At 49.2% G+C, this 15568-nt stretch overlaps 1 protein-coding gene across 4 annotated transcripts in view; it reads left to right on the top strand.

The window, feature by feature from the left end:
* Positions 1-15568, top strand: part of LOC122398230 (rho GTPase-activating protein 20-like) — a 121619-nt gene that overhangs the window by 57153 nt on the left and 48898 nt on the right. The window contains exon 1 of one of the 4 annotated variants that reach the window (XM_043397932.1): positions 1266-2348. The exons of the other annotated variants lie outside the window; for them this stretch is intronic. Within the exon in view, the coding sequence (XP_043253867.1) occupies positions 2040-2348 (309 nt within the window). The 5' untranslated portion in view covers positions 1266-2039. Of the gene's footprint in view, positions 1-1265; positions 2349-15568 lie in introns of those variants that run through there. 4 annotated transcript variants of the gene reach the window in all.

The following is a 15568-nucleotide window of genomic DNA, read 5'->3' on the forward strand; positions in this document are numbered from 1 at the left end:
GGAGGAAATAAGAGAGACAGGGAGAAAGAATGGGACGATTTGCGCTAATTACGAGTCTGCGTAATAATTGCGAAGCGGGTACCTGGCACGATTAATCAAGTGTCTCGTCCGACCGTATATAGCCATCGGAATAATTCAAGTTTTGACGAGTTCCCGGTTTTTACGATATCGTTCGAGTAATAAGGAACTCCGTTACGCCGGTTCGTTGATTGTCGGAGCGTCATGAAGAGGACCGCGCGAATCTACGATCGTCGATCACTATTAAAAGATCGAACGTCTTCAAAGTTCGAGGAAAATCGACCGAAGTTTGCAGCGTGCAATTAACTCCAGCATCCGATTTAAACTTGGGTGTCTTCCTTCCGTTGGACTTTTTGTCCAACGAGCATTTTTCGAGTTGGCGGAACCTGCCGTTTCACGACACTCCGGCATCTTCTCTCGGTGTTCCGCACGACTACTCCCCATTTATCGTGTCCGACATGCGAGAATATCACCGAGAAGCAACCGAGAACCAGTCATCGTGCCATTAATTAGCCGGTTGACGCCTAGAAACAGGAATTCATTCCGGGGTCAGGCATTATCAATTGCTTTTATCGTAGCGGAGACCGTTACGACGGGACACGTTCCGCCGGCTGCAAATAGAGTACGATGCACCCTGCGGTGCATCCAGCGCGCTGCATCCGATACTGGAATCGTTGAAAATTCCGAAAAATCGATCATCGGGTTCGGGTCGACGATTATTTTGCTCGTCGACACGACGATTCGATGAAACGAAAGAAAAGATGTTTCCTTGCGACGGGATCGAGTACCGGTTAGCAAACTTTTTCGCGCCGATTTGTTCGCGCATTCCATGTTCCATCGAACTCAGTTTAGTATAAACGAAACGATAATAATCGTGCATCAGTTTGTAAGGAATATGTTGAAAATAGAGGGGAAACGGATGCAGAAAGGGTATCGGGAAACCTCACCCTTTCTCGATCGCTCGTTTCCCGAAAGAGGAACGAACGATGTATAAGACCCAAAGGGGAATATGGCCCGATCGCCATGGTAACCGGTGACTCGGTCTCGCAACTGCTCGTCATAGATCGTGAAACTCCGATCCGCTTCGTGCGGGTTCGTCCATACTCGGTAATTTTCGTAGGAGCGAGGCCAACCGGTCGGCAGACGCAGTCTCCGCGCGACCAGTTCGATTCCGCACGTAGCCAGCGAGCGGAGTTCGTGTCGCTTAGCGTCGCCGTCGCCGTCGCCGTCGCGTTTCACGATCGTCGAACGTATCCCGTGTTGTTATCTAATTTCGAAAGAAACCGGCGAGTTGTTACGCGTCGCGTTCTCGGTCGAGGGAAGGCCGCCCGCGATCGAGCCGAAATCGAACGCGAAGCGAGGAAAAACGGTGCACCGTAAACTACCGCTTTATTAAACGCTGCGGCAGAGCGCGGCGCGGCGCGGCGCGGCGTAGCTCCAGCGTGTTTGCGAGAGAGCGCAGCACGCCCGAAGGCAAATACCTGTACCTGGTTCGAGTCGATCCGGAGCCCCTGACACGTCGCTTCCCGTAGGCCACTGCTTTTCTCCGCAGAGATCGGTTATACGTGCCGCGAACCTAACCAGAAACGGTATTTTCACGTTTGCTCGTATGCACGAAAAACGACCGTGCCAACGAAGCAAGTACTACCACCGTGGGCTTAGCATTTTCGAATCTTATCTTCGACGTAGTGATACAGTGAGCGATTTTTAACGTTGCTTTCTAACCGCTCGCGCCACGATAACGCGAGCGTTCCTTTATCGTCGCGTTCGAGTCACGAGGGAAACGCGGTTGTCGATTTCGCTGCTCGACACACAGTGTATTTCTACCGGAAGTAAGTGTGCACCGGGAACCACCTGTGGATTTCGCGTCGAGGTTCGAGTGACAGTGGTGCTCGACGAAACACGAGAGCAAGTTGGCATGAGAGGAAGGTGGTTTGACAGACGAGGCGTAGTAAAAGATACGATGTCGATGTCGATGTCGGAGTGAAGTATCGGTCGTTCGCGGTGTTAAACCAGGTCGAATGATGACCATGTTCGGGACCCTCGTTCAGAGGCTCACCTCACCGGTGACCTCGCCGACGAGTCCTCGACGTCGCTTCAAATCCCCGTCTCGTTGGGAGGTGCAGAGCGACCCGGAGGACGATACGGCAGCGCCCGTCCGGAAGTCCAGGGCTAAACATCTGCTGGACAAACGTAAAAGCAAAAGCAGAGCGCGGGCTCTGAACGTGCAGTCCGAGCAAATGCAGATGTGCAACGCCGGATGGCACGACGCCGCTTTTCCGCCGCTTCGAGGCACCAAAAGTCTCGGTAGGCTCGACGGTATGAAAGAGGTGAGTTTTACACGTCTCGTGCGCCGATTCATTTCTTATCCTCAACCGACCAAATTATAGAAACGGTTTCGTTGCAACAGTTAGTTTCGTGAAAATAGAATTCCGCTCGATAGGCTGTGTTTACTTTATAATCGCGAGTCTGTGCAGTTTGCCAATTAACGATGCTCGAGCACCAAGTGTCTCTTTCGCCAATTACGGTACGATCGGTGGTTCTAGTAGAGTAACCGGTAGGAATTTGAGGTTAAAGCCACTCGGCGTGTTCGAGAATGCTAGTAAACACGCGGCAAGCGAACGGTTCGCCGTGATCTTTAAATCGTTCGACTCCATTATGAACAACGAAACGCACGGGTTCTTCTCGCTACCAAAATTAACACCGAAAGTGGTGATCTCGATCCGGGATAACGGAAATATTCGATATTAGGCTGCTATAGGAAGTAATTAGTCGGGAATTACAGCAGCAATGCGGCCAGCAGTACCTGTTCCCTCGATAGATTTTAATTAAACGCGATTAAACGTCACGGTGTACGTGCCTCAACCTGATTACATAATTGCATCGTAACGTAATACCAGTTTTTAGTCCGGCGGTGATGTTTTTACTTCTGCGCTTGTACTCGCGAGTTTCGCGTAATCCACGCGCGTGATTATCTAGCTCGCGCGATCTTAATAATTTTATTTTCTGTACGTCGATACGTCCATTACCTTCGTCGCGTCCGCGACGCGCTCTCATCGACGCGTAATCCGAAGACAAACAACAACAAAAATCAACGACCATGTAGGATTCTCGCAACGTCTCGTATTTACTTGACTTTATAGTAGGTTAAGACTCGACCGGCATCGTAAGGTTTCTTACGATTCTTAGATTATTCGTTCGCGTGAAAAATTCAATACATATGTATTTCCTTTCGTTCCTCACCTCGAATCTACAACGCACATCGTTTCTGCGGATTTCTTAATTATACAACAAATGTCTTTCGTATCTAGGTTTGCTGTTAACAACAGGCTCGATAGAGAAAGGGTTAAAAGGTGTCGCAGCAATCAACGTCCATCGATTTCGTGGTTTCGATTTTTAAAGAAATTACAAGGAACACATTGGCGATGGGCATTTTTTGTGGTGAAAAAGTGCTTATCGTCCGCGCGGCTTGTTCATAATGAAAAAGAACGCGTCGAGTGGCAGCGGAGGACCGTCGTAAAATCAGCAGCTTTCACCGAACGCGATACAATATAATACCGGCGGTCAACGTGTTCATAATTCGAGCAAATTGTACTCTCTCCGAAAGAGGCGAACAGTCTGGACGCGAAATCCGTGAGTACGTATGTAGGTACCTACGTACACCAAAGCGAAGCGCTGCGTAACGGCGCAGCCATGGCCATTAAGTTTCGTCGTCTCGGTGGAGCGGCGCGATTCTTAATTCGACGAAATTGCACGGCTTTAACGACTCGGTATTTGACCGTCGACCCACCCAAGAAGCTTTTGTACGTTTGTTCGTGCACACACACACACGCAGCAACGAGCCAGTAAAAGTGGACATTGCCAAATGTTCGTAATTCGAGCGACTCTTAACTCTTAACGACGACAGGACTTTCGTCGTATACGTATACCCCCGCTTTCCTTCTCGCAGTCGTGTAGCCAACCTTCGACGACTCGCACGTTCTCGGTTCCGTCGTATTTTCCTTTTCTTTTTTTCTTTTTTTTATCGTATTCGTCCGCGAGGGTACGCGAGGCGCCATTAATTTCGCGGGAGAAGAGGAGGATGGAGATGGATCTCGTCGAACGCGTTAGCGCTGCAAAACTTGCCAACGTACGCAGCCCTTAACGACTCCTCCTCGCTCCCCTTCGGTCGAGCCAGTCGAAAGACGAAAGAGAGAGGTTCCAGAGGCGTTGTTGAGCATAGCTGTTGCAACTGCTCGCAAGATAGGAATCTGCCGGTGCATCTAGTTAAATCGCGGTACATCGACGCTCCGATCTTTCGATTCTCTCCTTCGCGAGACACGGGGAAATCCTGCCGGTGCGACGATCGTTTTCTTTCCATCGAATAACGTCCAAGATCGAAGGTGACGGACCATACTATACGAATATGTATCTTGAATATTAGCCCGCGAGCGATCTTTTCCCCCTCCAGCTACCAACAAGTTTAAACCACTACCTGTCGGAATGAGTTTTTATCCTCTTTCGACCTTGCATCGTTCGAGCTAACGTCGTTGCACGCAACGCTCAATGTTTCTTTTGTATTAAATGGTTGATTTTGAATTCTATGGTTCGGTCGAACGATCAAAATTCCACCGACGCGGCGGTTGGAAAGTCACTTTTACGAGGCTCATTGGCCCGGAGGCTTCTTCGGGCCTGCGTGCATTCCGAAACCCTGAATCAAGCGTCTGTTTCGTTCGTCGTCGTCGTCGTCGTCGAGGAACGCGAGCCCGACAACGATCGACTCTCGCGCGACAGAAAATCGCCCAAGATGTCAATATTTGCTCGGAATTGTTTCAAGATATCGTCTTGGCGCGTACGTTAACTCGACAGAGTTACGTTATCGACGTAACCGATATTTTTATCGCCAGATTCGCTCACGAATCTGTTTCGAAATCGTTCGTCGCGATGAATCGTGAATCGATTTCAAATACATACGTCCATGTATCACGGTCGGAGGGACTAGATATTCTCTCGACAGTCCTTTCCACGGTTTCGTGCTTTTGTTTGTTTAAAATCCATATTGGTTTTTGACCTGCGAATGAAACTGTTCGCAGCGGGAGTTTCGTCATTGTCCGAATTGAAAAGGACGAGCCAGAAAAGATGCTAATTGCGTATATGAAAATTCGCGACGGGGGTGTTCGCCCATCCGTTGGGTTCTTTACGAGAGACAGACTCCATTCTCGGTTTCTTTATTCGTGCGTTCTTCTTTTTGCATCCCTACGCGTCCGCAGGACGAAGGAATTATACGACATCCTGGTCATTCCCGGGCCACGGATTTCGCAGAAAAAGGAGTGTTGTTGATTGCAAAAAAGTCGTGAGGAGGTCTCAGGAGCGTTTCGACCGTGACATTCTTTCGATCGCTCGTTCCGCCCGTCCTTGATCCTTCCTAGAAGACGCTAGATCTTCCGCTGGGAATAGATCGACTGGATGTAAATACGCGCAGGAAACACGGGGGAGAGAAAAAAAGAATTGCAAGCGTGTACGGGGATACACGGGACCCGCGAACAGCTGAAGTTTTGACGCGCTTGATTATCATTTTAATTATCTCGCCTTTTTTCCGCTGTAATTAACCGCTGCCTTTTGCCAGCGCCAAGATCCTCGGCGATACCTCGTGAGATTGTTCCAGCAAATGCAACGCAGACCCTTCCATCGCTTGTACCCCTAATACTACGTTCGCACGATAGTTTAAACCATATTCAACCAGAGATATCTTTGAGATCTCAGGGAAACTCTGTGGAAAAATGTGATTTCGAGAAAATCGCGTTTAAAGTTTAGACCACGATATCTCCGTAATGTTAATGGTATTTCTTGCACGATTCGCACGCGTATGCATAATTAAACGAGTCGTAACGTCAGCCGCGTTATCGGAATGTAAACACGTCGAGGAAATTCGAGCCAACGATTTGCAAACGCGTTGTTTTATCGGATTTTGTAAAACGCTGTCGTTAATCCGCGGACGACGCACCGTGGATGATAACGGCTGTGGAGAGGAAAGAAAACGCTTGCAATCAACGACTGTACTCGCAGCTTCCTATACCGGGATCGTTAACTGTCAAGGAAACGTGTCCCCGTGATAATGATTGCAATTAAATTCGTGGCAAATTTTCTTTCGTCGACTCTAATTCCCCTCGCGTTGCTCGTTAAACGTTGAGCGGTCGAGGAAGCGTGGTAGCCCGCTCGTTCTCTTCTCCGACGCGATCCAATTATTCGAAATAATTAATATCACGTAGCCGTCGACGATCGTTTCGTTACATTTGCCTGTTTTCCGGATGTAATTTTCGATCGTTGCTCGAGACGATAAACATTGTCCTCGGGGGGCTAAATTGGCTAGACCTAGATAACGAGAAAGCACGGTGACTCGAGGGAACATCGTTGTCCCAATTACGGTCAGATTTAGTACGTTCGATAAGACGGTGTTTTCTCTTTTTTCCCCGGTCAAAGAGTCCATGGACAGTCGGTCAGTCGGTCTCGCGTTCAGTCATTACTCGGCGGGCCCTTTGACTTTTAACTTTCCTTTGAAACAGACTCTCGTTCTCGACCTGCCGACTTTCGTTCCGCGAAGCAGTCTATCCTCTCGGAACAAACACGGATCGGATAGTTTTCACCGGCGATGATTTAATCCCGATCGCTGGACGCTCGAGATAATGCACGTAGGTACAAATGTCCGAGCGGCGCGCAGAGCACGCACGAGAGACGTGTTCGCAACCAGATCGAAATCTACGGCGCGAAACCGTTGCTACATTCGCTTTTATATTTCCTAGTAACGAAACAATGGTCCCGCGATGCGATTAGGGGAGCCCGACGGTGCCATCGGATTAAACATTTTGCACAACGTTGGCCAGATGATAATTAGACGCGACAAGCGTTCTGCTCTGTTTTAATTTTAATACTGTTACGAAAATGTAACACGTAAGTAAGTACTTACTACCAGGCGTATTGGTACATATATTTGAAGTTGTCGCAAGTACTCGGTACAAGACGAGGGAAAATATTAATTAAGATATATACGCGCATTCGTTGGGATAAATGCTGGTATCGTTGGGTCAAGATTTTCTCGTGGAAGAATGTTTTATCGACTCCGATTAAACGGTATCGGGCCAAGCGAATCGGAGAAACAGAAGAGACCGCCGCCGAGGCGCGGCATTAATTCCGTGCAAGCGCACAATCCTCATTAATTGAGATCGCGTTTTACGAGAGTCAACTACTCTTATGACCGACTGAACCGTCAACGAAAGAACGATCCCAGCGTATAATTGTCAGTTATCCCGACGATTTCGCATCGACACGGTCGAGACACGCGAGGTTTTTGCTCGTATCGTTTTATCGTTGACCGAACAACGCCCATCGCGAAATGGAAAATCGGCGAGAACGGCTAGAGGATTTAAATAGCCTTTGTGCGAATATTTTAAAGCGAAACGGCGGGAATTGTTCGATTTCGAGGACAAGAGAATAGGAGGCCAACGGAAGCCTCGACGACGAACAGCACGATCTCGATTTCTAGCCATCCGTTCTCCGGCACCTATGTATGTACCTCCTTTTCAGCTGCTTCTCTCTTCGTCTAAGCGGCTCGACGTTAATTCTCCATTTAACCCGAACCTCTTGTTCCCCGGGTCGTGGATCTTTGACACTACCGACAATCGTGCTGGAACAAGAGAACAAGGAGGAAGGGAAGAAGACACGACGGACCGGCTTAACGTCGAGGTCGTTAAGACCTCGTTTTCACTGTATTACCGAGCACAGTCCGGTTTACTCCAACACCGACGCCCTCGTTTTTCCACCTTTTCGTAACGCACTTACTGACCGTGTGCCCGATCGACCACCGATCCTTATTTTATAGTAAAAGCAACATTTATCGGTACTTTCTTGGAGTAAAATTGAATTTATGCCGCGAGCAATAACGTTATCCAAGATTTACCGCTAGAAAGTTCGTGCGGTCCGACGTCTTGTAGGGATTGCATGGAAAAAATATAAAACAAGCGTGTGGAATGCGTGGACGACACCTACAAGTAAATAATGGATAGGTAATGGACGGTTGCGTTAAAGAACTCGATATTTAATAGTAAAAAAATACTTGACGCGAATAATTTTAAATGGACTTTTGAAAAATTGAGAAAGAAATTTTAATCCAATCTACGCGAGATCCGATCGATTCTTTCGCATTACTTTTTCCCCCTTTCTGTGTTTGCGTTCCGCAGGATGACTGCGGGCACGCACGCTCTCGCATTATGCATCCACCATGTACATCGAGGAAAATGCGGCGCGATTACGAGGCGCGGAGTTTCGCACGAAACCTGTGGGAGATCGGAGAATTGAATTATGGGAGCACAGCCTAGAGGTGATCTTATCCGACTCTTCTGTAACGAAAGAATGGTCTATGATATTGCGTTTTCTAACGGGTATACAGCCATACCGAGCAATTACCTTCGAAACGGCCTATGGGTCGATAAGCTTTGGCGTCTAATACGTACCCTTTGATTCGCCAGTCGTGGATTATTTATAGAGAAAGTTTGATGCACGCGGACGTTTCGAATCGTACAAACATCGCGAACGATTAGATTTGGCAGAGAATCGAAATAAACGTTAGGTGTAATTTTATCATAAAAATCTTTTGATACATGGGTGGAGAGTTTGCGACGTCGAATGTAAATTTTCTCGAGATGCGTGTGTCCGGTGAACGAGCGAGGAATTGTTCCATTAAAAAGGCCGACCGAGGTATCCGATTAAAGAGTCCCCCGGATGGATCCAGGTGCGGCTGGGCTGCGGCGCGAACACGATTTTAGACGGTGTAGTTTATTGGCTATTAGTTTGATTTGCGGTAAGTGGCTCGTTACGCAATGAATGCCATCGATTTCTGCCGCGGGTGTGCGCTCGGCCGAGTCGGCGTGCCTCGAACTCGATAAAGTCGATCGATATCTCGATCGTACGGCTGCCCAAGAGCGTATTAGCACCGATCTAGTCGACCGTTCCTGGCCGCTGCCCTCTCTTCGATACGGCCGATCGCGATCCTCGATCGCACCGCGGGACATGCTTAATTCGAATTACGCTAATTGACGAGATGCAACCGTCGTACCCGTACCCGTGCCCGTACCTTGCTCCTCTCGCGTCCACGCCGGAAACGGAGAATGAAGTCTTCGTTGCCTCTAATTCGATTCGAGCGGATTAGATCGGAGCTCCGAGCACGCGAAGCTTCGGGCTGCGCTGCATGTCGCCTTTATTTATATTATATTCTCCTACCGCTATTACATGCGATGAAAACTGCTAACAGCAACAACGATTCGAGAATGCCTGCAGCTCGTCGGTGAAACGACGAACGAGTTCCTATACAAATTTCTTTGAACCCTTAAGGACACGAAATTATAGGATTCAAGGATTACTTGCGATCAAGGACTCGTTGAAACGTTGTAAAGTAAAAATTGTATATTATAATACATATGGACGGTGAATGCTCGAGTAGCGAAAGATTGGTTAAATCACCGTTCTCGGGATTATAAACAACCGATGCAGTTCTTTCGCCGGCGACCAGTATTATTTCACAGCCAGTAGGTAGACATAATTAACAACGAGAAGGTTCGGTTTCAGCGTGAAAGCAGAAAGCGTGAAAAAACTCGCTGTGATTTCTATTCGTCGGTTCCAGGCGAGTGAATTTCGCTGGGCGTTCGACGCGTTAATGGAGCTTATTATTAAGAATTAATGGGTTCGGTGACGCGGTCGCGCGTTTGAAAGTTCGCCGGTGCGTAGACAGGACCTTGTTCCGCGCAGAATACGGCCCTCGGGAATGCCGAAGGTTCCGGTTCTGATTCATTGTCGCGTCATATATCTAGACGCCGGTGCCTCCGTCTCTGTGCGTGGGCCGGCACGCATGCAGAGACGCGTGCAACTTGCCCGCCACGATACATATTCGCGCACGAGCTGAACGGACCGAGAAGGAAGAGACGCCGAGAGGCCCCGGCCCGTCCCAGCCCGTCCCGACGCCGAGAAGTAACGAGCATGCCTATCCGCGCCATTCATATTTCCTGGAACATAAGCCCTTCTCGGCAGACCGAACGGGTCATTTCATTTAACGCGTTACGGCCGATACGTTATCGTTCCTCTTTTACGGCGTGCTCCTCCGCTCGCAAAGATATTCGCAACAACGACGGATAAGAGAGGTTCTCTCTCTCCTCCTCTCGAACGTCTCCGCTCAGCTTTCTCTTCCTCCTCGCGATTTCGTTGCTTCCTACGGTCGGTCGCCATATAACATCCTTCCTGACCACTTTTTTTATCCCTTTCCTGTCCAGTCTGCGCTTCTCTCGACATCTTTCCGATATCTTTTCGTCGCGATCAAACCTTTCGATACTAACGGTGACCATAGTTACCTGTTTCTGGCGTCTCATCAGCGAGGCAACCCTAGCAGGCCCTGCCTTAAACACCGAACAGCTGCGTAAGCGTGATAGTGGTTCTCACTCAGCATGAGAAACTCTACTTACCGACGTATCGACAGCCTTACAGTTTTCTGAGTGAGAATCACTAGCACGCTGTATGGAAATGTTGTCCGATACCTTTTTGTAGGTACTTGGTACGAACTTGGTCCGTACGACTGTAATATCGCGCGTACGCGACAAACGTCTCTTCCCTCGAGTTTCTTCCGCGTTTTTCTACGACTGCATCCGCTCGTTCTCGGCACACCCTGCTCTCGTCGTATTGCGATCGTCGTTCCAACCACATGTCGAAATCGCTCGCGGATGATTCCTTGCCATTGTTTGCAAACACCTACGAAGAAGGTGGCATTCTCCTTTCGCGCTCGACCGCGACGCGTACATGCATCTTCTAGGCGCGTTCAATCTTCGCCAGGTGATCCGATCATTAGGAAGCCGAGGAATCTCGGCGATCTGTCAGTCTACGGTCATCCTGACGGTTATCGGAGAACACGGATCGTAGTACGGACTTTTCGAGCTTTTTGGCTCACCGCGTGCAACATTTATAACATAAAGCAATAATACACGAAGTAGAATGAATTCGAAATCAGGTTGGTTTTCGAAAGGCTTGTCGATTCACGACCACGCGGGCCCGTCGAATCGCGAGAATGCCAAACATCGCCGCGAGCAGAATTTCTCGTCGCAGCGTCGTGACGTGTTCGTACGTGACGGGCGAAACCAAGAGTTTCACCTGAAAATAACCTGGTTCCTCCGTTGGTTCTTTCCCGTGACAAAAGACGACCATGTTCGATTCAAAAACGTAATTACTATAAAAAGGAACGATGAGAAAAAAGTAGTATTCGGAACGGGGGAACGAACGAAAGAAAGTAAGGTGAAGCGCGTGGCGCGGAGTGTTGCACGAATCGGTACATAGCAGCACGTTGCACTCGTCCGCTGGCACCGAGAACCGATCGATGATCCATCGATCGCGCGAACGATCCACCGCGGGTAGTCCCGGCGCAATATCACCGCAAGATTTATCTCCGGACAAGCTCTCTCGGTCAGCATCCGTGCGGAGGAGCGCTCGTACGTGCACGAGATGTCGGGTGTGTGCGGGACCGACCGGTGTACCTGAACACGAGGAAGAAGAGCCACTCTCTCCCTACGCGACGATCGAAATTGTAACGCCGAGCGGTTAGGATGTTTGGCGAGTGGGGACTCGCGGTATCGATCTCAAGTATCGACCGAGTCTCGTCGAGATACGCCGTTGTTCGATGTTCCCTACGATTCTATTTACGATCGTGCTTCGTACGATTCGCGAGAGCTTTCTCTCCCGTGCCCCTCCCTCTCCAGTCTCTAAATCGTAAACTGATTTGTATGAAATATGCGCTTTTGTGCGCGAGATCTTTTTCTCTCTCTCTCTCTCTCTCTCTGTCCTCGGTTGGCCGCGAGATAATCGCGCACGCACTCGAGCGCCGCTCGGCGAGCCTAGAATACAAGAGCCATGATTTAAGCGCTCCTCGGCCGGGCACCGTTATACTAACTTTATCGCGGATTCTATTGTATATACACTCGCTCCGAGGACTACGGAGGTTTTCGACTCCGGAGGGTTTCTCTTTTCTAATTGAAACGTCCTTTCGCCGTGAATTATCGAATGAAAGCGTCGGTTCGATGTCGGCGCGATACCGGCGCGCTTTCTACCGATTCGAGATCGTTTCGGTTTCCCAGTTTCCAGGCAAGATTTAGTCGACAGGTGCGAAGATCGCGAGACCCGTGCAATAATGCGTGGTGTTGGGCGGCGGGAGGAAGAGTCGCCTCGTAACTCCATTACTTATGCATTCGTGCGAGTGGCGGACCGTGTCGCGGAGCTCTGTCTCTACCCCATAATCTACGGCGCACAATGTCGCCTGATTATGGCCGGGCCGATATGCCGTTGATTCGGCCGGGTCAAAACCTACGCGCGTTATTCAAATATTAAGCCAGTGAGCGTGCACGCGCGTATCCCCGAAGGGACGCTCGGATTCCATCCCCGGCAGAAACGAGCCTCGAGATTCAAATGCGGGATCGAGGATCCAGTGAACTCCGACGGTGGTCAATAACCCCTTCGTAAATACAACCAGAAACCAAACCAACCGAAATCGTTTGTTCTTTTTCTCGGTAAGTCGGGCAATTAAATATACATATGTATTTCATTTTCTTAATATGCCTTGTCTCCGACGCTTCCGTTTAGGGCTCGCGCTTTACCACGCATTGAAATCACTAACGCGACGGTCGGGTTCGCGCTTTACCACGCATTGAAATCACCAACGCGACAGTCGGGCTTGCTGGTTTATGACGCGTTATCGATATAACTTTCTGCTGGGCGACCAACGCGACGGTTTCTTTCATCACCGTCGACCAAGGCGTACGTACACGGTAAATTAATAACTCGAGGCAGAATCGACGAAGCGAGCGATATCGTTAGCCGGTACGGTAACGGGGGAAGGTCCCTCTTTAAAGGAATCTTGGCGTGTACGAATCCACGGTGCATTTGCATCACAATGCCAAATCAAGGCGACCGAGCTCGAACGAAGGGGGCGGGAAGGGGCAGGGAAACACGTGGTTGCGAGTCGGGACGTTCCGAGAAAGAGGCTTGGCCGCCACGAGGATGCGTACATATTTAAGTACCCTTGATACACCGGTACTTACGTGAATGGCGCGCGAGAGGGTTGCTTTCTCCGATCTCCTTTCTCCTCCACCTGAAATCCCTGATGAGTCTTACGCGCATGACTTACGCTTCCACCGTCTCCTTCCTCGTCTTTCTTTTCTCCTCGCCGATTTCTTTTTCGCTCGACGTGATTTATGGCCCTTTCGCGAACATTCGGAGAACACCTTCGACCGTTTAGGGGTAAGCACGGATACGTTTTACGTTCGCTTCTCGGTTATTAAATTCCACACTTGTACATTTTGGACTTTTACACAAAAGTCCCAATTTTACCTTGCCGTTCAAAGTTGTGGGTATCGTATCTGACAGCTTCGGGGATTTTCCACCGCAAATACAGTTGGAAATGCTAAGGGAAGGCCCAAGGTACGCGAAACCGTGCACCTGCGGGCCATCAAACAGTCCGTTAGGGTCGCAACTAAACGGTACTGCCGCCGCCGACCAGGTTTATGACACGTCGTACCTATTCGACTAGTTATTCGATGGGTTTCCCTGAGTCGGGCGAGACAGCTCGAAATAACTGTCTTGTTACGCGAAGATTACAACATGGCATCAAAGTTAATGAAATTATATGGATTTTTATGCCTTCGCAATCCATCGTATCGATTCATAAATTTACTAAAATAATGGAGCTGAAAATACTATATTACCTAGAGCCAATATTTTAGTTTAACTTTCGTTTCCATAGAATCGTAATAGAGGAAAGGAAAACGGTAAATAGTTTATGTTTTAATCGCCCTGCGTTATCGGTTAATTCATCACATTTTTCCGAGACAAGTAAATTTCCGTGTTCGTTCGTGTCGATCGTGTTTAGATATCGAGCGATACGACCTCGTTTCCTTGGACGTGCTTCGGCCTATTAAACGCGGTTCGATGGCGCGGCGATTCCGCTCGGAACCGCCTTGTCCTTGGACGAGAATTTCACGGCACTGACGGTTTGCGCAATTCCGCCGCGCCTTTTCTTATTTTTTTCTTTTTCTTCGTATTACCAGCGCGCACCTGCGACTCGCGAGGCGGTCGCGCTTGTCTCCCTGAAAGGAGTCGTGAGAAGCGATTTGCGAGCACGTGCACCGCGCTGCTCTAACGCAGTTCTTGCAATCAATCTTTTTTCGTGTTTCCACCGCGACCGACGAACAAATCGACTCGGAACAATACGTCGAACGTCCGTACGTTACCGATCGAATTTACGTGCCGCGTAAAAATATCCGTTACTTTGGGCCCATCGGACGTGGTCGCGCCAACTCCAAGTAGGTAGAAGCGCACGAAGATTTATAAAAGTCCCCCGGGCGACGTATGCGAATCTACGGTCCCCCATGTTCCCATGCGAGAGAAGGAGAAATCCTTGCCACGAGACCACCTCGCTCGAGAGTCCCTTGTACGTTTTTATTTCGTGCAAGACCCGCTCGTACGTTTCCCGATTTCTATGGAGGAGGGCTGGAAAGCCCGCAGCAGCTGTCGCTCGCGCAGACACGTGACGAGACGCGTTTGCCCCTGTGACGGACGTTAAAAAATGGGGGTTCATTGTCCCGGGTACGCGTACCTCTGACGCCGTGAATTCACTCTTGCATCGATTTCACTGGGTCCTCTGTGCGTTGTTGCCTCGTTCTCTTATTGTTGCGACCAAGACAAAGAAAACCAAGCGCCACTCTCCGAGCTGGTCACTCATTTTTCCATCAAGACCTAGTGTTCGTTCTCGGTGACTCGTTCGTCATTCTTGCCACGAATGATCCGGTTACTTAACGGACCACCTCTGTACATGTGTACACACGGTGTTTCGAAGCGACCAGGCAAACCGAAAGGAATCGTAAAGTCCTCTGCTCGCGGTTCGCTTCGAGCACCTTGGTCCAGTCGTTTGTCGTCGTTTATACGGCACTTTCCTTTTCGTTGTTCGCCGGTAACACGCGTATGTTTCTTCCTTCGCAAAGCACGATTCCTCAAAATTTACGGACCAGAACGCGCGAAGAGAGGCGAGAGTAGTTTTGCATCGCGTAGGAAACGCTCCGACAAAACCGAGCCGGAGGAGATAGAGAAAGAGAGGAAAAATAAAGCGAGAACGAACCGGAAGGAGGCATCCAACAGGATGCGAGCGCGTCCTTTCGGTATTGTGTTCGCACCGGAACTGTGGGAAAACTTCCACACTCGGACCGACTATGTATTTAACTCGCTGAGAGTTGCCCAGGAGTCGTCCACGTCGTTTTATAAATATTTTATCGCGCTTTGTTGCTGTTTCGAGAACTCGCTTTCCAGATGCTAATTACGACCGTACGGAATTACTCTCGTTTTATCAGTGCTAAATAATTATATCGCAAGCACGTTCTCCAAATTTTCTATTCGATAAACATCAATTTTCTACTCTTAAAATACATATTTGGATGGTAGACGTTTCGATATTAATAATCGCGATGGTTTTCGAAAATTCTCTCAACGCTCTATCGTC

This window comes from Colletes gigas, unplaced genomic scaffold, assembly GCF_013123115.1.
Source record: "Colletes gigas isolate AHSC1104 unplaced genomic scaffold, ASM1312311v1 Colletes_gigas_Sc00011, whole genome shotgun sequence".
Taxonomy (NCBI): Eukaryota; Metazoa; Arthropoda; class Insecta; order Hymenoptera; family Colletidae; genus Colletes; species Colletes gigas.